This window comes from Rhinopithecus bieti, unplaced genomic scaffold, assembly GCF_001698545.2.
Source record: "Rhinopithecus bieti isolate Rb0 unplaced genomic scaffold, ASM169854v2 scaffold_10548, whole genome shotgun sequence".
NCBI lineage: Eukaryota > Metazoa > Chordata > Mammalia > Primates > Cercopithecidae > Rhinopithecus > Rhinopithecus bieti.
Window position 1 is genome coordinate 164,486 of NW_016806834.1, and position 22,325 is coordinate 186,810.

Here is a 22,325-nt window from a genome sequence, read left to right on the forward strand (position 1 = left end):
AAATGCTGCAGAAAAAATAATAAAGCAATGAAGGAAAATAAGGAATGTTGAGGGTCACAACTTTAAGATGGCCAGTGAAGGTCTTCTGAGAAAGTAACATTGGAGCAAAGATCTGAAGAAGGTAAGAGAAAGAACCAAATGAATATCTGGCAGAACATTCCAGGGAGAACGGACAGCAGCTGCAAAAGCCCCAAGGCAGTAGCATGCCAGATGTGTTCAGAGAATAGCAAAGAGGCAAGTGGATATAAAGTGAGTAAGGGTGTGAGTCATAGGACATGAGGTAAGAAAAGTAACTCTGCAGGCCCACTAATGGTTCAGGGTTTTCTGGTTGGCTTAAGAGCTTTAGATTTTCCTCAGAGCAAAGGGGAAGAGTCATCAGGTGGTTTTGCCCCAAACCTTTTCCATTTCCTGCACCTAGGATTTTCCCTTATGCGTTTGAAGCCTACAGATCTGGACTAGATGATACTGACTCAAGTGACATCCCATGCTCTGTAGGCTGTCATCTGACTCTTGTTTCTGCTGAAAGGTCCAGAGGTCCTGTCACCTAGGAGCAACATCATCAGGGATGCAGCACTTGGTTAACCAGCATGAGCCAGCCAATGTTATGTGGCTACCTAAGAATCACAAGAGCCCACTAAGCTAAACAGGGTCAGAAAAGAAACAAAATATAATTTCTGTCTTCAAGGGGTTTATAATCCAATTGGAAAAATCAAACAAATACACACATACACACACACACTTTGGAATGATTGCAAACAACCAACTACAAGTGTAAAATTTAATAACATCACTCTATGGAATATCACATGTACAACATGATGTTTTGTTATATGTATACTTTGTTAAATGGTCACCACCCATCAGGCTAATTAATAGATCCGTCACTTCACATAGTTACCTCTTTTGTAGTGAGAACATCTAACACCTACTCTCTCAGCAAATTTTAAATATACAATACAGTATTATTAACTATGTTCAAACCATATCTATGTACATAATCTATGTACATTAGATTTTCAGAACTTATTCATCCTGCATAACTGAAGCTTTGTACCTTTTGACAAATACCTCCTCATTTCCCGTAGTTCATTGTTAGTATACAGAGATGCAACTGATTTTTGTATGTTGATTTTGTATCCTGCAACTTTCCTGAATTCATTTATTAGTTCTCACAGTTGTTGTTTGTTTTTGTTTTGTTTTGTTTGTTTGTTTGTTTTTGGTGGAGTCTTTTGGGTTTTCTATACATAAAACTATATCATCTGCAGAGACAATTTTACTTCATCCTTTCCAATTTGGATGTTTTATTTCCTTTTTCTTGCTTAATGGATCTAGATAGGACCCCAATACTATGTTCAATCGAAGTAGTGAGAGTAAGCATATTTGTCTTGTTCCTGATCAGAGAGAAAAAGCTTTCAACTTTTCACCATTAAGGATGATATTAGCTGAATGCTTGTCATATACGGTCCTCACTGTGTTGAGGTACATTTCTTCTATACCTAGTTTTGTTGAGAGTTTATATCATGAAAGGATGTTGAATTTTTTTCAAATGCTGTTTCTGCAGCTATTGAGATGATTGTGTGATTTTTTTTTTCCCCTTCACTCTGTTAATCTGGTGTATCACATTCATTGATTTGCATATATTGAATCACCCTTGCATCCAAGGAAAAATCTCACTTAATCATGGTGTAGCATCCTTTTAATGTGTTAGCAAATTTGGGTTTTTAGTATTTTCTTGAGAATTTTTACCTATGTTCATCAGAAATTTTGGCATGTAATTTTCTTTTCTTGCAGTGTCCTTATCTGGTTTGGTATTAGGGTAATACTGGTCTCATAAAAGATGTTGGAAGTGTTCCCTTTCCTTCAATTTTTGGGAAAAGTTTGCGAAAGATTCCATTCATTCTTTTTTAAATGTTCGTTATAACTCACCATTGAGGCAATCAGGTCTTTGGCTTTTCTTTATGCCAGGTTTTTTAAATTACTGATTCAATCTCTTCACTTCTTGATCAGTTCAGATTTTCTATTTATTGGTGAGCTGTGTGTTTCTAGAAATTTATCCATTTCTTCAAGGTATCTAATTTGTTGGCTTATAATTGTTCATAGTAGTCTCTTCTAATCCTATGTATTTCTGTGGCACCAGTTGTAATGTCTCCGCTTTCATTTTCAATTTTATTTATCTGAGTCTTCTCTCTTTTTTTCTTAACCTAGCTAAAGGTTTGTCAGTTTTGTTTATCTTTTCAAAAAAAACCAACTCTTGTTTTTGCCGATATTTTCTACTATTTTTTAGTCTTGAGTTTATTTATTTCTGCTCTGGTCTTTGTTTTTTTCTTCTTTTTTCTAACATTTTCTTCTTTTCTCACTTCTTTGAGGTGCAAAGTGAAGTTTTTTGAGATATTTCTTTTTTGTTAATGTAAAAAAAATCACTATAAATTTCCCTCTTAGAATGGCTTTTGCTGTATCCAATAAGTTTTGGTATGTTGTGTTTTTATTTGTTATTTGTCTCAAGATTTTAAAAATTTTCTCATTGATTTCTTCTTTGACCCATTAATTGTTGAGGAGTATGCTGTTTAATTTTCACATCTTTGTGAATTTTTCAGTTTTTGCCCTGTTATTGGTTTCTGGTTTCATACCATTGTGGCATGAAAAGATACTTGATATTATTTTAGTCTTTTTAAATTTGTTAGACTTGTTTTGTGGCCTGACATATGACCTTTACTGGAGAATGCTCCATATGTTGCTGTTAGATGAATGTTTTATATGATGTTTGTTAGGTCCATTAGATCTACTGCGCTGTTTAAGGCCACTGCTTTCTTACTGATTTTCTGTCTGGATGATCTTCCCATAGTTGAAAATGGGGAATTGAGGTTTCCTCCTATGATTGTATTGCTATCTATTTCTCCCTTCAGTTATGTTAATATTTGCTCACTCTCTCTCTCTGATATTGGATATATATAAATTATTATGTCCTCTTTATTAATTGACCCCTTTATTATTATATAATGACCTTTTTTTTCTTGTGACAATTTTTGACTAAAATTCTATTTTATCTGATATAAGTATAGTCACCTCTGTTCTCTTCTGGCTACAATTTGAATGGAATAGCTTTTTTCATCCCTTTGCTTTCAGCCTATGCATATCCTTAAAACTAAAATGAGTTTCTGGCAGGCAGCATATAGTTGGATATTCTTTTTAAAAAAATTCTTTCGGCCAGTCTACATATATTAATTGGAGAATTTAAAGTAAGTGTTGATAGGTAATGACTTACTCTTGCCACTTGTTCATTGTTTTCTGTCTGTTTTGTAGTTATCTTATTTCTCTCTTCTCTCTTCTTCTCTTCTTTTGTGATTGATAGTGTTTTATAGTAGTATGTTTGATTCCTTTATTTTTATCATTTGTGTATCTACTGTATGTTTTCTGTGATTATCATGAAGCTTACATAAAATATCTTATAGTCATAACATTCTATTTTAAGTTACAACAGTAACTTTGACCACATACAATAACACTTTAACTTCTTTTCCTTCAAAATTGTATGTTATTGATATCACAATTAACATATTTTCATATTGTATATACATTAAAAATTATTGTATAATTATTTTAATACTTGTTTTTTACTTTTACACTAGAGTTAAAAGTGATTTATGCACCACCAATATTGTATTGAAGTATTCTGAATTTCACTATATTCTTACCTTTATAGTAAGTTTTACACTTTCATATGTTTTCCTGTTGTTAGTTAGTGTCCTTTAATTTCAACTTGAAGAACTCCCTTAAGCTTTTTTGTAAAGGAAATCTAGTGGTAATAAAGTTCTTCAACTTTTGTTTGTCTGAGAAAGTATTTTTTGCTTCTTCCTTTCTGAAAGACAGCTTTTTTCGGGCATGATATTCTTGGTTGGTAATTTTTTTCTCTCATGGTCAATAAGATTTCCACTGAGAAATGTACTGACAGTCTTAAGGAAGTTCCTTTGTAAGTTGCTTTCTCTTGATGCTTTCAAAAGTCTATTTGCCTAACTTTTTGAGGATTTTATTATAATGTGTTTTAGTGAAGATCTGTTTATGTTTAATCTATTTGGAGTTGTTTGGGCTTCATATATGTGAATAGTCATTCCCCTACCCAGACATGGGAAGTTTTCTGTTGTTCTTTTTTTTTTTTTTTTTTTTTTTTTTTTTTTTTTTTTTTTTTTTTTTTTTTTTTTGAGATGAGGTTTCACTCTGTCACCCAGGTTGGAGTACAGTGCTATGATCTTGGCTCACTGCAACCTCCACCTCCCAGGCTGAAGTGATCTTCCCACCTCAGCCTCCCAAGGAGCTAGGACTACAGGTCCATGCCACCATGCCCAGCTAATTTTTTGTATGTTTGATAGAGACTGGGTTTCACCATGTTTCCCGGGCTGGTCTCAAACTCCTGAGCTCAGACAATCCCCCCACCTTGGCCTCCCAAAATGGTGGGATTACAGGCATGAGCCACTGCCCCTGGCCTGTTGTTATTTCTTTAAATAGGCTTTCTTCTCCCATTCTCTTTATCTACTCTTTCTGGGAATTCTGTGATGCATAAGTTTTCTCACTTGATAGTGTCCTATAAGTTACATGGGATTTCTTCACCATTTTTTATTAATTTTTCTTTTTGTTCCTCTGATTATGTAATTTCAAATAACTTGTCTTCAGACTTGCTAATTCTTCCACTTGATTGAGTCTACTGTTGAAATTTTCTATTGAATTTTTTAGTTCAATCATTGTGTTCCTTAGCTCCAGAATTTATATTTGGTTCTTATATATGGTTTCTATCTCTTTGCTAAAATTCTCACTTTGTTAATGTGTTACTTTCCTAATTTCATTTAGTTGTCTATCTGTGTTCTTTTGTAGCTCACTGAGCTTCATAAAAAATATGATCATTTTTTAATTCTCATGGTTATTTTTAAGTCTATGAACTGTCTGACAGTTCATAGATTTCCATTTCTTCAGGTTTATTTGTTGGTGCCTTATTTTGTTCCTGTGGTTGTGTCATGTTTCCCCAATTATTCCTGATCTCTGTGGCTTTTGTGTCAATGTCCACACATTTGAAGAATTAGGCACATTTTTCAGTCTTTGCAGACTGGCTTTTGCAGAGAAAGCCCTTCATTAGTCAGCCCATCTAGAAATTTTGGGTGACCCAGCTGGCAGGGTCCTTGGGTAGGCTTAATGCTGGAGTCTTCCGGTGGGCTACGCTGGTGTATGGGTCAGTGGGCATGTGAGGCCTGGTGCCTGGGTCCACTAGGGCATGACTAGAGTTTGGATACACATGGGCAAGCCTGGCACCTATGTCTGCAGAGGTCAGCCTGGAGCTGGATCCTCTGGGTCTGACTTGGTGCTGGCATAGGTCTTCAGCATGAGTCCACAGGGATGGGGCTGAAGCCTGGGTCCCTGGGGACCAGCCTGGAACTTGTGTCTGTAGGTGCTAGCCTAGAGTCTGGGACCATGAGGGCTGGCCTGGCACTGGGGTGCATCTGGTGCTTGGGTATAAAGGAGCAGGTCTGCAGCCTGGTTCCATAGGCAGTGACCTGGCACTGGGCAGGCTTGGAGCTTGGGTTTGCAAGAGCCAGCCTTGAGTTTATGTCTGCAGGGGTCAAACTTCACCTTGGGCCCATGGAGGTTGCCCTGGTACTGAGGTCCATGGCAAAGTCAATTCCTCCTTTCATTCTCCTTCCCTCATATGAAGGGTATCTCTCCATACAGTGCTGCACAGGCTTGGGTAAGGGGTGACATGATTAATGTGAAACTGTCCTTTCTACCCTCTCCAATGTGTCTTTTCTTAATTTTGTACTGCACCCAAGTGCTATAATCTCTAATTTGGATTCCTTAGCTTTTAAGAAGTTATCTTCGTGTGTGGATGATTGTTCAATGGATGTCTGTGAGAAGATGAGTGCTGGAAGCTCCTATTCTTCCATCTTGCTGATGTCATTCTCCCACATATGTAGCTTTTTACATTCTCAAAACTCATGTCAATCCTTAAAAGTTGTTATTGCTATGAACATCTTACAGATACAGAAACTAATGCACTTTAGTGACTTCCTCAAGATATTCCAGCTTATTGACATGTAGCAAAACCAGGACTTGAACTCAAATCTTCAGAGTCTAAGTCCAGGACTCTTAGCACTGTCTCATAGCTGGGCCATTTTTTACATAGAACTAAATGCATAAGGGAGTATCTAAAGGAGAGTAATTAGAATTGGGTAAAATTGATCAGATATTTATTAGAGGACGAGATTTTGAGCCAAACCTTAAGTATGGGTTGAATGTGAATTGACATCCTCAAGAAGAGGAGGAATCCTAAGCATCAGGAGTAGTTTGAGCAGAGACACAGATGAGCATCTACCAAGTTAAATGCAGGAAAAAGCAAACAGATTTGGTGGCTATAGGTAAGAGTCATGCTAAGGAGTAACTGAAGATTGATTAGAAGAGCACTGCTCGTTGCTTTCTTCTTTACTTTTCACACCCTTAGTGTCCATAATGCTCCCTTCTCTCTAGGCTCTCCTATTCCTCTGGAAATGTCGTAGGCTTCTCCCTTATTTAGTCACCTTTAATGAGGCATTTCCTGCTCCTCTCAATCAAGTGCTTCTCAACTCTTGCTGCCACTTTATCATCTGGAGAGTTCTGAAACACTGGTACTTGGATTCTATTCCTAGAAATTCTAATTTTATAGGTCCGTGGTGTGACGTTGGAAATCTGGATTTTTAAAAGTTCCCCAGTGGTTCTAACACACAGCTAAAGGTGAGAACCACTGACCTACACACTTCCTCTGGTCAATCTCATCTTCTCATCACATTCCTCCTAATGGCTTCCAAATGTATGTCTCCAGCCCATATTTCTCTCCTTAGTTTCAGATCTAGATATCCTACTACCTCCTGGATGCCTTTACCTAAGTGTCTCACAAGCATCTTAAACTCAATATGCTGAAAATTGAACACCTCCTTCTACATCCTTCTACCTATATACAATCCTACTGTCTTCCCAGCTGCTCAAGCCAAAACCCCAGACCTCCCCAATTATTTCCTCTTCCTTACCTTCTACATCCAGTATGTCAGCAATCCCTATGGGTTTCTATTTCTTAAAGTTTTCCAATTCAAATGATTTGTTTCTCAGCCCAACTGCAACTATCTTAGTTCAACCCTCCATTTCTCACCTATTTTACTACATGGATTCCTAAGTGACTTCACTGTACCCTATCTAGCCCTCCATCAACCCATTCTCAATGCTACTGCTACAAAGACCTTTCTAAAATGCAAATCTGATTATGTCATCATCTCCTGCCTAATACCCTATAATTGTTCTCCATAGCCTGTGGGATAAAAGCTACCTTCTTTACCTTTGCTCACAAAGTCCTTCAGATCTCCCCTCTTTAGTTCTCCCAACTTCAGCTCTCATCCCATTCTACCTCACACCCTATACCCAACTTGTCCAACAAGATTTGTCAGAGGGAGCACCTTCTCTAAGCTACCTTCATTAAGCCCACTGTATGGGTGAGGTGTTCCTTCAGTGAGCTCCCATAATACCCTCTATCATAGCCTTTATTATCCTGGGTTAAAATAATGGGTTGACCTGGGTGACTCCCTGACCACACTGCAATCTCCTCAAAGGTTAGGATCACATATTATTCCTCTTTACATATCTGATTCTTTGCATATCACAAGTGCTTAATTAAGGCTGTTGAACAAGTGAGTGAATGAATAATAGCTGAGGAAGGCCAGCTGTTAAGGAAAGTTTACAACTGACTGATAATTGTACATTTAGCAATAGAAGGTCACTGTAAGCTTTTTTATCAGAAGAATGACATACATGAAAATACTAATTAAGGAAGAATGATTTGATAATAGAGAATATGGTACAGATTTATCACATGAGAGACATCGTATAAATCAGTAAACTTCGTAAGCATCAGTAGAATAGAGGGCTCATTTAAAAGAGCTGAAATATTATTATCTGTGGTGCCTACTTCATATAGTGTTGCAAATATAAAATAAAATAAAATTTTTGAAAATGTTCTGAATCCATAAATCACTATACAAGTGTAAGAAATTATAATTATGCAAATAAGAGGTGTAGCCACCAAAGAGTTTTTAGTAAAACCCAAAACAGCAGGGCATAGTGATAGTGAAAAAGAGCATGGGTCAAATGACAGCTCCACCCCTTCACTATCATGTAACTTTCAGCAGATCATTTGGCCTTTCTATGCCTTAGTGTCTTCATCTACAAAGTATGAATACTACACTCATAGGTTTATTATGTTATTTTTGTATCTTGTATATAGCATGACAAATGGAAGGCATTCAATAAATTATACTTTTCCTTCCTTCCTGAGCAACCACTCTACACTTGTTCTTATGATATATTATCCCAAGCCTCTGACACAGGGACCAGAGCCCAGAGAAATTGGGGTAAGTAAAAGAGTTGCACCTACTGAAACTCGTATTAGTACTTAAGTAGGAAGAGAAGTGGGAAACTCTTGGCAACTAAGTGAGAACCACAAGGAGATAATGGGGTAAATGGTGCTTTAGATAAATGAATTACATCAAAGATTAACAATGGTTGGGAGAGGGTAACAAAACAACTTTGGAACCTGATTTCCAAGCAGGTAGGTCCATGGGAAGGAATGGACTAAAAGGCGTAGGATCTGGGAGTGAGGTCAGGAGGGAAGAATCTCTCACTCACATCCCTCTTTCTCTCTTGTGCTTTTGAGTCATCATGTGGCCTCAGGCAAGTCCTTCCAACCTCTGCCTCCATCTTATGCTCTGAAAATGGGCATTGTGATAGCACAAGCACAGTAGAAAACTGAATGGCTTGTCTTCCTGACAGCACAAAGCTGCTGAGATGTCAGATCCTGATGGTCTGAGATAAAGAATATCCTAATATGCCAGTCCTGGAGTTCCTGGGCACATGGTAAGAAAAGACCAATGGAAGAACAAATCTCCAGCAACATTTTTGAATTTCAGCAAGTGGGTATTTACTAATGTGTAATGAAGAGACATTGTTCCGAATCATAACACATAGTAGGAAAAAGATTTAATGCAAAAATGTAAAGTAATCAGACTGAATACCTCAGAGTCACAGAAGCTGATTATCAATTGACAGATAATGGAAAGAAAACACAAAACTCACAGCATTCACAGTGGTTTCAAGGAAGGCAATGTTCCGCATGAAGATTTGTGAAAGCAAAAAGGCTCTACCAATTACACACATAGGAGTCTCTTCCTGACCTCACCTCTCTGTTCATGGATCTGTTCCCAGAATTCTGCGTTTAGAGACTAAAGAAAGAAAAAGAACACGCAGAAACTTAACATTTCTCCTCTTGCTTTTTTCCTACAAATTCAAAATACCTTAGTTCAGCCCTCTATCAGTTTATGATCTCATTCCTTCTAGCATACCCTACTCTCCACCCCAGAGAGGAAGCCGGAGTCATTGTTGTAATTTTATAGACAGACACCTGGGGCCCAAAGAGTTTAAGTGACTCATGTAAGGTCACAGAGAATAGCAATTTCTCAGCTGGACCCATATCCGAGACCACTGAGCTCTCAATTTACCATATGGCCAGCTAGATTATATTTAAAATTAACAACTGCTGAAAAGACTAAGTTTTACATCCTGATGCCATCTTGTACAAAAAAAAATACACAAAGACCATTCTTATTATTTTGAATTATTGATAAAAATGATTTCAAGACATTGTCCATAATATGGTACAATATATATCACCTGATATATGCTCCTAAGATCTTCATAGTAACACATGTCCTAACACATACCCTATAGTCAAAACTCACTTATTACATCACCACTGGTGTAATGGGACAGGGCCAAAAAGAAAAGTTCAGTTCAGAAGACATCTAGTTTATTTTCTGGGTTTACGTACAAATTCATGTCTAAATAGTTTATGCAGTAAGGAAAATATTTCACCTGTGCTTCCCATGAGAATTTTGGAGACAGCATTTTCTCCTGTTCTATGACTCTAAGGAACAGAACGAAGCCCAGGAAGGAGCCACAGAAACAGGGAAGTGGACTGCATGCTGCCTGTCTGACGGGGGCATGCTCAGTTGCATTTTCTCAGGGGTGTTCTACAGAATGTCACTATCAGAAGATAGGTCGGGGATGGGGAGAGGAGAAACAGTCAGTTGTCCACGAGTTTCAGAAATGCTTTATCGGCCGGGCGCGGTGGCTCAAGCCTGTAATCCCAGCACTTTGGGAGGCCGAGACGGGCGGATCACGAGGTCAGGAGATCGAGACCATCCTGGCTAACACGGTGAAACCCCGTCTCTACTAAAAAATACAAAAAAATTAGCCGGGCGAGGTGGCGGGCGCCTGTAGTCCCAGCTACTCGGGAGGCTGAGGCAGGAGAACGGCGTGAACCCGGGAGGCGGAGCTTGCAGTGAGCTGAGATCTGGCCACAGCACTCCAGCCTGGGCGGCAGAGCGAGACTACCTATCAAAAAAAAAAAAAAAAAAAAAAAAAAACAGAAATGCTTTATCTATAGCCCCCCTTTGGAAACTCACCATATACACCCTATACATGCATAATAAACAAATAAATAAATAAATAACTTGTTTCAATTTGCTTAATCCCGCGTTCCCAAATTTAGTTAAAACTAAAGCCTGAAGTACCTGAATACCTAGGAAGATCCCACGATACTAGTGTCTTAACTAGAAATCTATGAAGTATAAGACGTTATCATGATACCACCTCCAAGCAAAAGAGAGTTACCTTGAGTTCCTCCAATGACCTCTAATGAGTACTACCAGAACCACCCACCACCTGTGCCCTTCTCTAAATGCCTGGAACTTGGAATCATTTGTTCAGGACCAATTCCTTCTTTTGGATAGTAGAGGAAAAGAGGGTATATTAAAAAGGGAGAACCAAGAAGAGAGAGAGGAATGACAGAACTCTTCTATTTTTGATTCATCAAATTCTTGACAGCAAAAACAAAATTCACATTGGAAGACAAAACACAAATTTCAAACCACAAAATCTACTACCTTCCAGATCTGTAAGGTACCATTTCATTAGCTCTCAATCTCCATGCCTCCTATATCAACTAATTGACTGACCCAAAGGAGCAGACCTCATCTGTTCAATCCAGCAAGTTAGAACCAAAGCTCAGCCGCTGGGTGACCTCTGACAGGCAACTTAACCTCAGAGTGGCCCCATTTCCACACCTGAAAGCAGAGGAAGTAGCCCTTCTGTCAGGCTGGGCTGGATAGGGAACAACTAATAAAAAGAGGATCGTAAAACCCTTTGAAATACAATCAGTGTCCTGTAAAAACTTAATAGTTATAATTAAGCTGTAGCTAGAAGTCTGCGAGGTCCACACATGACAGTCAGCAGTCATTGTGCTGGTATCTGATAAGAAGACACCCTCTGCTCCACTGCCATCAGTAGCACAAACTAGTCTTGGCTGTGTCTGATTTCTTCACACAAAGTTGTCAGAGTAAAAATATTGCTGCAGTCAAGTTGTCTTGATCCAATCATCACCATGTTTCATTAGAGATAAAATCCTGCCAGCCTCCTACATATTATGAACCTCTGTTCCCTGTGACTGGGGCAATCTCCTTCATGAAAGTAGCACCTGCTGCAGAGGCCACCCCACTGTAGAGCACAGGTTTGTTCTAACCACATCAAAAGGGGCAAAAGCACTCACCAAACTACAGTGGGGGTGGTAAAGACAACACCTTCTAACTGGTACTTTCCACAGCAAATTATTATTATCTCCATGCAGGCAATAAGGAATTAAAGTAGTAGTATTGAATAATGGTAGAGTGTGGGTTTTAGAGGCTGACAGGTCTGGATTCCAATTCCAGCTCTGCCACTTGCCAATTTAATTGACCTTAGGTAAGTTACTTAGCATCACAAAGACTCAGTTTCTCCATCTACAAAATGAGACTATGCATGCTTACTACACAGGATTGGTGTAAGAATTAAATAACAGAGACAATAATTACTTTTGTTTCTGGCTTATAGTGATTGATGATGATAATGATGATCACAACAAAAGATAGAGTCCCCATCACCACATCTCATAGGCCAAAACCTCCCTCACTAAACTGGAGATGCAGGGTAGAGGTATATTTGGCCATATTTGAGTTCTCAGAACCTGAACCAATGTCTATCAAATTTGATTAGACCGAATTGATCATATAATGCTCAGTGGAGAAGATTAGGATGAAATATGTCAGATGCTTGGATTAGAAAGGTGAGGTCTCCATCCCAGCTAACACAGTGAAACTCCATCTCTACTAAAAATACGAAAAGCTAGCCTGGCGTAGTGGCACACACCTGTAGACCCAGCTACTCCAGAGGCTGAGGCAGGAGAATCGCTTGAACCTGGGAGGTGGAGGTTGCAGTGAGCTGAGATGGTGCCACGGCACTACAGTCTGGGTGACAGAGTGAGACTCCGTCTCAAAAAAAAAAAAAAAGATGAGGTCTCTTTGCTCCTCACTCCCACCCAGACCGAGAAGGCAGCACCATGGGAGCACCCCTGCCCACACCCTCACCACAGCTCATCACCCACCTCGTCTTTGACATGGATGGCCTTCTTCTGGATACTGAATGGCTATGTTCAGTGGTGTTTCAAGAAATATGCGATTGCTATGAAAAGAAATACAGCTGGGATGTAAAGTCCCTGGTAATGGGTAAGTAGGCATTAGAGGCAGCACAGATTATAATAGACATCTTGCAGCTCCTGATGTCCAAGGAGGAGCTGGTGGAAGAAAGCCAAATAGAGTTAAAGGAAGTGTTCCCTATAGCTGTGCTCATGTCAGGGGCTGAGAAATTCATCGTCCACCTGCAGAAACACAGCATCCCGTTTGCCATGGCCACCAGCTCAGGGTCTGCCTCATTGGAGATGAAGGCAAACCAACACAAGGAGTTCTTCAGCTTGTTTTCTCACATCATGCTTGGAGATGACCCCAAAGTCCAGCACAGCAAGCCAGACCCCAACATCCTCCTAGCTTATGCCAAGAGGTTCTCTCCCTGTCCTCCTATGGAGAAGTGCCTTGTCTTTGAAGATGCTCTCAATGAGGTGGAGGTTACCCTGGCAACCGGGATGCAGGTGTTCATGGTTCCAGACAGAAACTTGAGCTGAGACTTGAGGAGAAAGGCCACCCTGGTGCTGAATTCCCTGAAGGACTTCCAGACTGAGCTGTTTGGTTTGCTCCACCCCCAGCCCACTCCCATGGTCCACACTGCTGGGGGAAAGGGAAAGAAATCAGCAACTCCCAAATCCCAGACAGCACAGTGATTTTAGCCTCCTAAGGTTTGCCTTTCCATCCTGCGTTGGCTTGCCCCACTCTAAAATGTTGATGAAATGTAGCTTGACAGCTGAGAGAAACTTAGTAGAGACAAAAATGAAGCCCAGAACAAAGATTGAACTTGAATTACCATCTCAAAAACCAAGCTGATGGAATATGTGATAAAGTGAATGTACATGCATATATATATATGTATCAGTATGTTCATATGCATATAGGCATTACATGTATATGTATGTAGATATATGCATGTCTGTATATGTAAGATGTATACTTTTCCAAGACAAAATGGAACATGATTTCTCTTTTGTTCTAGTTTTTCTGAAACCCTGGCTGGAAAAATGTAAACTATGTATGCATGTAAGTATATGCTTCATGTGTACATATGTATGTATTATACGTATATTTATATCGATTATCCACATCACTCTCCTCGGTGTTCATGTCAACATGCAATGGCAACTGACAAAGTGAGATGATAGTTCTGGCTGGTTTGCGATCTGAGTGGGAAAGTCATTTTTGGTGAGCACTAAGAAATATTTCTCCTTATTAGCTAACATTAAAATTCCTTCTGTGACCTCAGAATATCTCTGGATTTTCACTTTATCGACTGACTCTGAGCCACATCATCTATACTTTGTTGTTAGTGTGAACACAACTGTAGCATTTATCTGGTATCTACATCTTTTTTTTTTTTTTTTTTTGAGGCGGAGTCTCGCTCTGTCGCCCGGACTGGAGTGCAGTGGCCAGATCGTAGCTCACTGCAAGCTCCGCCTCGCGGGTTTAGGCCATTCTCCTGCCTCAGCCTCCCGAGTAGCTGGGATTACAGGCGCCCGCCACCTCGCCCGGCTAGTTTTGTATTTTAGTAGAGACGGGGTTTCACCGTGTTAGCCAGAATGGTCTCGATCTCCTGACCTCGTGATCCGCCCGTCTCGGCCTCCCAAAGTGCTGGGATTACAGGCTTGAGCCACCGCACCTGGCCGTATCTACATCTTTATCCACATTGGAGAATGTTTTCTACCTCACAATAACCATTTGCCTCATTTAAGAACACTGATGGCCTACACTTTCTGTATAGAAATAGAATTTGATTTCAGAATGTATGCTTAGTGAGACTGAGTGCCCATGAACAATTTTGGAATCATTGATCAGACATTGCACTTCTGTGATTATTCACTTTTATAGATTTACTCAGTCTTTAGAATTTGTCTATGATTTGTCAGAGAAAAATGGTGATAGCTTGGAAATGGGGAGTGAAGAAGCGCTGCTCAATTGTGGCTCAGCCATTCCCCGTGGCCTCTGCCCTTTGACATCCTGGAGCTACTCTTCAACTCTGGAAGTTGTGGACAAACCGTAGGAATGCATGTGTGCGTCTGGTGGAGTCACTGTGGATGACAGGCCCTGGCTATTGATTGATTGTGCATCACTTTAGCAAATTCATTTGCTCATTCCTTTTTTTTTTTTTTCTTTTCTGAGATGGAGTCTCACTCTGTCACCATGCTGGAGTGCAGTGGCATGATCTCGGCTCACTGCAACCTCCATCTCCTGGGTTCAAGAAATTCTCCTGCCTTGGCCTCCCAAGTAGCTGGGACTACAAGCATGCACTACTACACCTGGCTAATTTTTGTATTTTTAGTAGAGACAGGGTTTCACCGTTTTGGCCAGGCTAATCTCAAATTCATGACCTCAAGTGATCCACCTGCCTGGGTCTCCCAAAGTGTTGAGATTACAAGCATGAGCAACTGCACCCAGCCCATTTCCTCATTCCTGATGGCCTGTATACATTTCTGCACTTTGAATTCTCCTTCAAACCAGTTGTAATGTCTTACAGTTTCCCTCACAAATTGAATTGGTTTAATAAAATTTTGCAACATATGTCAAAAAAAAAAAGAAGAAGAAGAAGAAAAGATGAGGTCTCTTTCGTAAGCCATTGAATACATGTGGGCAAAACCAGTTCACTTACCCTCTCCTAGGCTGATGCCCCAGGCAGTTTCCTCACTGAGGCAAATTCTGCTTATTCAAATCCTTATTTGAATAATAATAGCAGAGGAAGTTCAGGCTGGCTCAGATGATACTCTTGGAATTGCTTTTAAGATACAGATATGTCTTAAAGATACAGATACAGTCCCATGGCAAAAATCATTTCTCCAACCTCTATTTTTAATCTCTAAAATACCGTACTGATCAGGCCAGTGTAGGAAGAAGTAGGATAATTTTAATATTAATATCCTACCAAATATTAATAGACTGCTCTTGCCTTCCCCATCCTCACTCCCACCTGTTTTGTGCCGACAATCTAGCCAATCATTCAGTGCTTTCAGAAAGATTTTTTAAAATAAAATTGTACCCACTCTCCATCTTACGGTTTATTGCTACTTCTCTCAAGTGTTCCTTTTCTACTCCATCTCTTCTTCCCAATCCCGCTATCAAAAAGTGACTTCTTCTGAACTCTTACAGGGCTACTCTCTAGTCATGGCATTTGCATATAGTCTTGTATATGATAAATACATGCAATTCATTCATTCTTTCAATGAACAAATATTTCCTGAGGGCCTGCTCTCTGCCACTGGGAACACAACAGCAAACAAAACATAAGTGGAACTGCTTTCATGGAACCTGCATCTTACTGTATTCAACTTCTTTCTTCCTGAACGGATGGAGGGTTGAAATCAACTTTTTCTTCTGCAAGGTCAACCCTTGAAAGGATCAAGGCAACATGGCCTTTTGCCAAAGAGTGATAAAGTCTCCACTATAGTCTGACTGTTCAACTCTCTTTTTCTCAAAATATGCTTTGCCCATGTCTACTCCCCATCTTTCCTCACACTGCCTGGAATGTCTCTGTTTCACTTGGCCTGCCTGAAATCCACTCACCCTATCCAGAACAACTCCCATCTCCTCCCTGAAGCCTTCCTACACCACTTCACCCAGCAGTAGTCCCTTTTTCCTTGTAGAGCACTTGTGGATTATAACCTAACGTCACAACTATATCATACCTTCTGAATGCCTTGAATGGGTCTTTTCCAGTGCTCTATACTCTTTCACCTTCCATTTATCAGGTTCTTAATGAAAGTTTTTGATTAACTAAGTAGCAAGGCAGTGTGAACATTCATGGAACAGATGAGGATAAATTATCTAGAATGACGAAATCAGTATCTAGGGCTTGTATTCAGAGACTTTCAAAGAGTTTTGCACCTTGAAAAACACAACAAAAGAGATTTTAAAGACTAATTTTGAAATGTTGGCCCTGAAAGTGTGGACTACATTTATATTAGAATAACTGATTTTGACCTTATAAGAAGTTGTAATTATTCCCCACTTGTCATATCTATAGGATGTGCTTCACTTCAAAGATCCAATTTGTGCTGCCAAAAGCATTTGTTTTTTATAATTTAGGAAATACTCTCAAAGATCTGGTTGTAGATGAGCTATTAGTGGTTCACCCTCTGCCCAGAGCTAACAGTGAGCCCACTGAGAGCCCCGAACCAGACTGGGCTCGGTCAGACACCCAGAGAAGCAGCACCAACAGCACTCTTCATCTGCAGATAAGGAAGCGCCTCAGAAAAAATCTTTAAAGTTCTAACCATACATCTGACAAAATAGCCAAAAGACTAACACTTATTGTGCAACCACTTTCGTGACTGTTAAGGTTTTTTAAGGGCCATTTAACTTTATTACACTTACAAAAATTTTATTAAAAATGTATTAAGCGCCGAGTGTCCTGCCAGGTACAATATAAACTGAGTAAATAAAGTACATTCTTGTCTTCTCTTTATTTCATCTCCTTTCTCTTGGAATCAAACTTTTATTTTAAATGATTTTATGTATTTAATTTGTAATAGGTAACATATTCACATGGCTTAAATATTAAAAGTGGAAGAAAGTATGCAGTAAAAGGCACTTCCCCATCCCTCTCCCTATAGGTAACCACTGTTGTTGGGTTTGTTTTTCTAATTATTACAAAAAATTATAGCATGTACAAGAAAATACCAATATCAGTCTTATTTTTGGAATTAAACCTTTCTTACCATAACATATCCCACTTCAAATCATCGGGAGGTAGGGTGGAGTGCTTCTTGCTACCATGAACAATGCCATGAACAGAGGGCTCAATAAATGCTTATGGACCAAGAGAGACTCACTGAGAGAAGAATCAAGAAGGACACAGTCAATTTTCTGCTTCTTTACCAATACTACTATGAACTCAATCAGATCCTCACTTGAGGGAAAGGGACACAGACCTTGACTGGTTCCCCTTGAGGTCTCCTCATCCCTCTCCTATTTCCCTACCTGAGATTAAATGGTTTTGAGAGTGGGATGGGAAAAGAGAAATTTAAAAAGAGAAGAGAAGAGGAATAAGGAAAGGAAAGAAACTGAAAGAAAGATGCTGAGGCAGACAGGGAAGGCAGAGCTCCAGAGAAGCAGGCACTGCTCTGAGAGGAAGGATCAGAAGGAAGGCCATCAAAACACTCAGCACTGCCATCCACCCTGCTGCCTTGTTCCACTGCCATCCTTACTTCAGGGACAGAGTAGGATTCATGGTGCTGAAACACCCAAGATTAGGACTGAATAATTACATCATAACATGAAGCAGTTATGGGATGTCTGGACCTGAAGAAAACATTTCAAGCTAGACTGACACATGCCTGCCTATGCTCTTTTCCACATTTGGGAGGTCATGGCCTTAATTCCCACACCCAAAGTATGTATTATGTGTGAAGCCTCAGTTCCAGCCTTTTTATGGTATGCCTTTTTGTCAGAAGCAAAATCTCTCTCAAAAACATTTTTTTTTCAGTTCTTCACATACAAATCCTCTTATCCCAAAGAGTAACTTACAATTCTATTAGAACCGCATCTAAGTCCAAGAAAAATCTGGAATGTCACACAGCACCTCTACCCTTGAGGAGCTATGACCCTTCTTTCATACTGCAGTTGAAAACCTCTTTATAACAAACACCATAAAGCCTCTACGGCCCAGTGAAAGATACCTGCTTCCTTAATTCACAATATTGGTCAAATGATAAAAATTCATTTGTACCATTCAGTGTGTCTCCGTGAAACTGAGGAGCTGCTGGTTAGGATAAAGATACTGTTATAGAACAGAGAATACAAATCACTTGAAATCTATAACCAGTTTAACAACAAAGACAGCCAGAAGCCCTCTGCTACTCCGGGTGAGAGCAGGAGCAGGCAGATGGTAGAAATGCCCTCCCTGGCACCCGTGCCCAGTCACCCTGCAAGGCATGACGTAAGATGAAAGCATCTGCTGACTCTCAGAGGTATAATTACAACCAGGGTGGGGGTGTAATTAAAGTAAGGGTAATTTACCTTAAAGAAGATAAAAATTAAGGATTATTAATGATCATAATAATTAGCTCTTTGATATCTAAGAATCACAAAATGCTTTACAAGCTGCAATTATCACAGCTCCCCTCTGAGGAAGGGATTCATATCTTACAGTTCCTCATTTAACAGTGGGATGAAGCAATGGGCATCAGGGAAGGCAGAGGGAGGTGGACTACTGTCTCCTCTGTCATCTGTCCTATAAGTGGTGAAACTAGAAAGAGGCCCCAGAAGGGCTGACTCTTATTAAGGTGAGTACCCTCATCCCCAAGTCATCACGCAAACAGATGGTCCATCCCAGAACAAGTGATTCATCTCATGCTGGCCTGTTGGTCATTTAACTGCCACAATGCAATAAAATTATATCATATCAGCAAGCATTTTTTAAAACATCTAGTAGAAATAAAAGATATAGCACTACCTTCAAGCAACTTAAAACCTAATTGAGAACACAAAACAAGCACCCATTAAACTAGAGAAGAATATGAAAATTACACGTTAACTGGTACTAGATTGTATAATGCTGACTATGTAAGCTGTGGGGGGAAATTTTTAATAGAAAGATCATTGCGTGTAAAGGTCAAAGAAGGTTTTGGAGAGGAGATGGAACTTCTCTGGGGCCTAAAAGAAATTATATTAGGTTTTAGACTGACAGAGGTGAGGTCTAGGAGGTGGGTCAATGAATAAAAAGAAATGATCAGAAAACTTGAAAGATTTAACACATAATTTTTTTAAGAAGTCTTTGATGGAGAGGTGTTTGAAGTACTTTACACTTTTTCAAAGCCATGTAGAATCACCCTACTTTGAACACTTTCCCAGAGTGTCAACACCATAGTTTATACTGGGTTCTGGAGAAGTACATTAGGCTAAAGATGACAATAGAACCTTCTCTGCTTTATCTAAATTTTCACTCTGGAAGTTATCCAGTTGAGCTGAGTCAAAGCCTGGGCCAGGTAAACACCACAGGATGTCAAAAAGTGACAAGGCTTCATATTGATATAATATTAAAGCATCTAAGTGATATAAATTTTATTTTCTCTTTTCAATTCCTCTGTAATAAAGAACTCAAGTCTCAACGTCAAGTGCCGGGATAATACTATAGCTGTGCTCTGGACTGATAAAGAAGAGCATTCTTGCAGAAATGGAGCAGGATCACCCAGGTCATTCCTGGGCCGGTCAGTAGTATTCTCTGACCTTTCAGCGTCTCAGTCTCCAGTCTTAAAAAAGACTGATATTGGAGCTTTTTGTATGGGGCTCTTTCAGATTATAACAATATTTTTATTTTTTGATGGTCCACAGTAAAGGAACACTACTACATTCCAAGAATTCCCAGTTGGTCTTAACCAAAAAAAGACTGAACCAATTTGTTAGCATTTGATATAATTTTCTACATTCTTTAGCATTTACCAACATTTTGAAAAACTAGAAAGCCATGGAAACTATTTCCCTGTCCAAACCTTATGTTACAGACTCCTTTTAAAATGATATTCTCAAATAATGACAGTGTGTAAAATAAAAGAACATTATGTAGCAATGAAGATACTTCACCAGGAGAATTTCAAACTTGATTTTGGATTTAGCATCTGAATCTACTTTACAACCTTTCTGATGATGGACCAAGAGCAGGAAGGGAGGCCAATTCTCTTAGGGTTATGCAGGTTTTTAAATATTTTCCCTTATGCTGAACTGACTTTAAATAAAAGTGGGTAGGAGAACCATCACTGAATTTAAGATCTAGCTTCATTCAGAGAGGAGAAAGGGTTTTTCTGTTATAATAAATGCAATTTGGGGTATTTTTTCAAGGCTGTTCAAAAGCATAGTGGTGGGGGGAACTGCCATTCTAACTACAATTTTAGAATGGTTAATACTACTTTTCCCTTTATTTTCATGGAACCTAACACTTTCCAGTTCCCTTTAGGGTTTATTCACTATAGGAAAGTAATGGAGTCATGCAAATGCATCCCATCACCTGAGCTGAGGTTTCCCAATAGATCACACACAGGAGGATACAAACAAAAGCAGACATAAGGCAGGCCTTGCCTAGGTTATTCCTTGAAGAACACTCATACAAAAGGCTAGTGCCCTCTGTGAGAGAGTGAGCTTCTGTGATCACATGATTGCAGTGCAGTGTGATCAGTGCTTATGATGGTCCTATCTTAGAATCCAAAGAGTAAGAGTGCTGCAAAAAACCCTAAAAGGAAGGGGAAAAATGAGAAGTCTTCACCCTTCACCAAGGAGTTGCCACATCAAGTTTGCTAACTTAGCCCAAGAAATAGTGACAGTTCTGACAGTCCTAGGAAAACCACTAAATCGTAGACTTCAGTGTTGAAGTCCTTAAGAGGCAGAAATTAGCCTTGCTTATAATTGTCTTCCCACTCCCTGTCACTTCTACCTTCCTCTGTACCCCACATCTGGGATGGCAGCAAGTGAGGGGGCAAATAGAGTTCAACTCCATTATCATTTGGACCAATCTGCAAATAAAGAAATAGCCATCAAGATTTAGATTCCAAACTTTCACTCAAGCCATTGAAGGATCCTACAATTGCCTCAAAATTCAGAAAACCAATACTTGCCTCTGTTGGACAAAGGAGGAGACAAAAGTGCAGAGAAGCCATTGAATCATGTAATAGTCTTCATAAATTATGAACCAAAGTTTCACATAGTCTGAAATGTAAGGATGGAAGTCACTGACAACCATGGATAAAATCCAATTCCTTACAATAAAACAGCACTGAAATTTGCAAATGATCAGCCAGATTGAGAAAGGCCTGATGGATATAATGGGCTAGAATGACCGATTACCTCAATGTGCTTCCAGGAGAAGCAGACTCAAGTGTTTAGGTGTCATAACCATTAGTAACTTAGGCTGAGCAGGATGATTATATCTACAATAATGCATTACACCAGCTCTTTTTCCCCAGGGGCATCAATATGCTAACGAGAAAAACTAATGAACAAACTTCATTTAGGTTTAATGTCTCCAAGAATGAAATTTCACAGATTTCAAATTTTCTTATGAACAGTTTAATAAAAATATATTTCTAAGGTACCCTTCCAAACTGTTTACTAAGGAGGCAGTATCCAATCTGTAGGAAAACCATCATAAGATCCAGGAAACAAATGTAAAAATTTTTCCCACCTGCATTTTTAGAGAAGAAACTAACCAATTCTTTACATCTCTCTCATTGCCCCAGAATTGAAGCAACAGCTTCTGGCACGGCTTATGAGCAGCTTACCATGGACTGTCACATCTCATGGAGAAATTAATTGGTTTTCATCAGTTTATTTCAAAGTTTCTGCTTAATCCCAAACTACAGATTATATCTTTTACAAAGCAAATGGCTTAGAGTTTACTCCTTTGTAATGAAGTAATAATCAATTCAGATTGTGAACATTTAATACCTTTGTTTTATTATTTAATTTAGTTTTAACAATTAAAGAAAATTGGAGATTCTGCCAAATATTCTACCCTCTCATGTTAGGTGGGGCCAGTACCGTGACTGTCAGGAGGCAAGGTCTATGAACCTCATGCCAAATAGCTACGTGAGCAAATAGTGAGATAAACAAGCCATTTGTGGAGACAGAGGTGGAGCTGGGCTTGGTTAGGAATGAATCAGGCCATCCCACAGAGTGGGTGTCTCCTTCCCAAGTTGCTTTCCAGGGCACAATTAAAATCCCTATAAAAGGCCCAGCTCCCAGTTACCCAGTACACTT

At 39.4% G+C, this 22,325-nt stretch overlaps 1 protein-coding gene across 1 annotated transcript; it reads left to right on the forward strand.

Moving 5' to 3' along the window:
• The first annotated feature begins 12,544 nt into the window (after positions 1 to 12,544).
• On the forward strand, positions 12,545 to 13,105 carry LOC108533302 (pseudouridine-5'-phosphatase-like). The gene is made up of 2 exons (XM_017877870.1): positions 12,545 to 12,653; positions 12,783 to 13,105. Exons 1-2 carry the CDS (start codon positions 12,545 to 12,547, stop codon positions 13,103 to 13,105), a joined length of 432 nt encoding a protein of 143 aa, XP_017733359.1.
• Positions 13,106 to 22,325: the final 9,220 nt, after the last annotated feature.

Coding starts and splice junctions, on each gene's coding strand:
- LOC108533302 (XM_017877870.1), top strand. CDS start 12,545: ATGGATGGCCTTCTTCTGGATACTGAATGGCTATGTTCAGTGGTGTTT. Junction 12,654..12,782: donor TGTAAAGTCCCTGGTAATGG/GTAAGTAGGCAT, acceptor TGCTCATGTCAG/GGGCTGAGAAATTCATCGTC.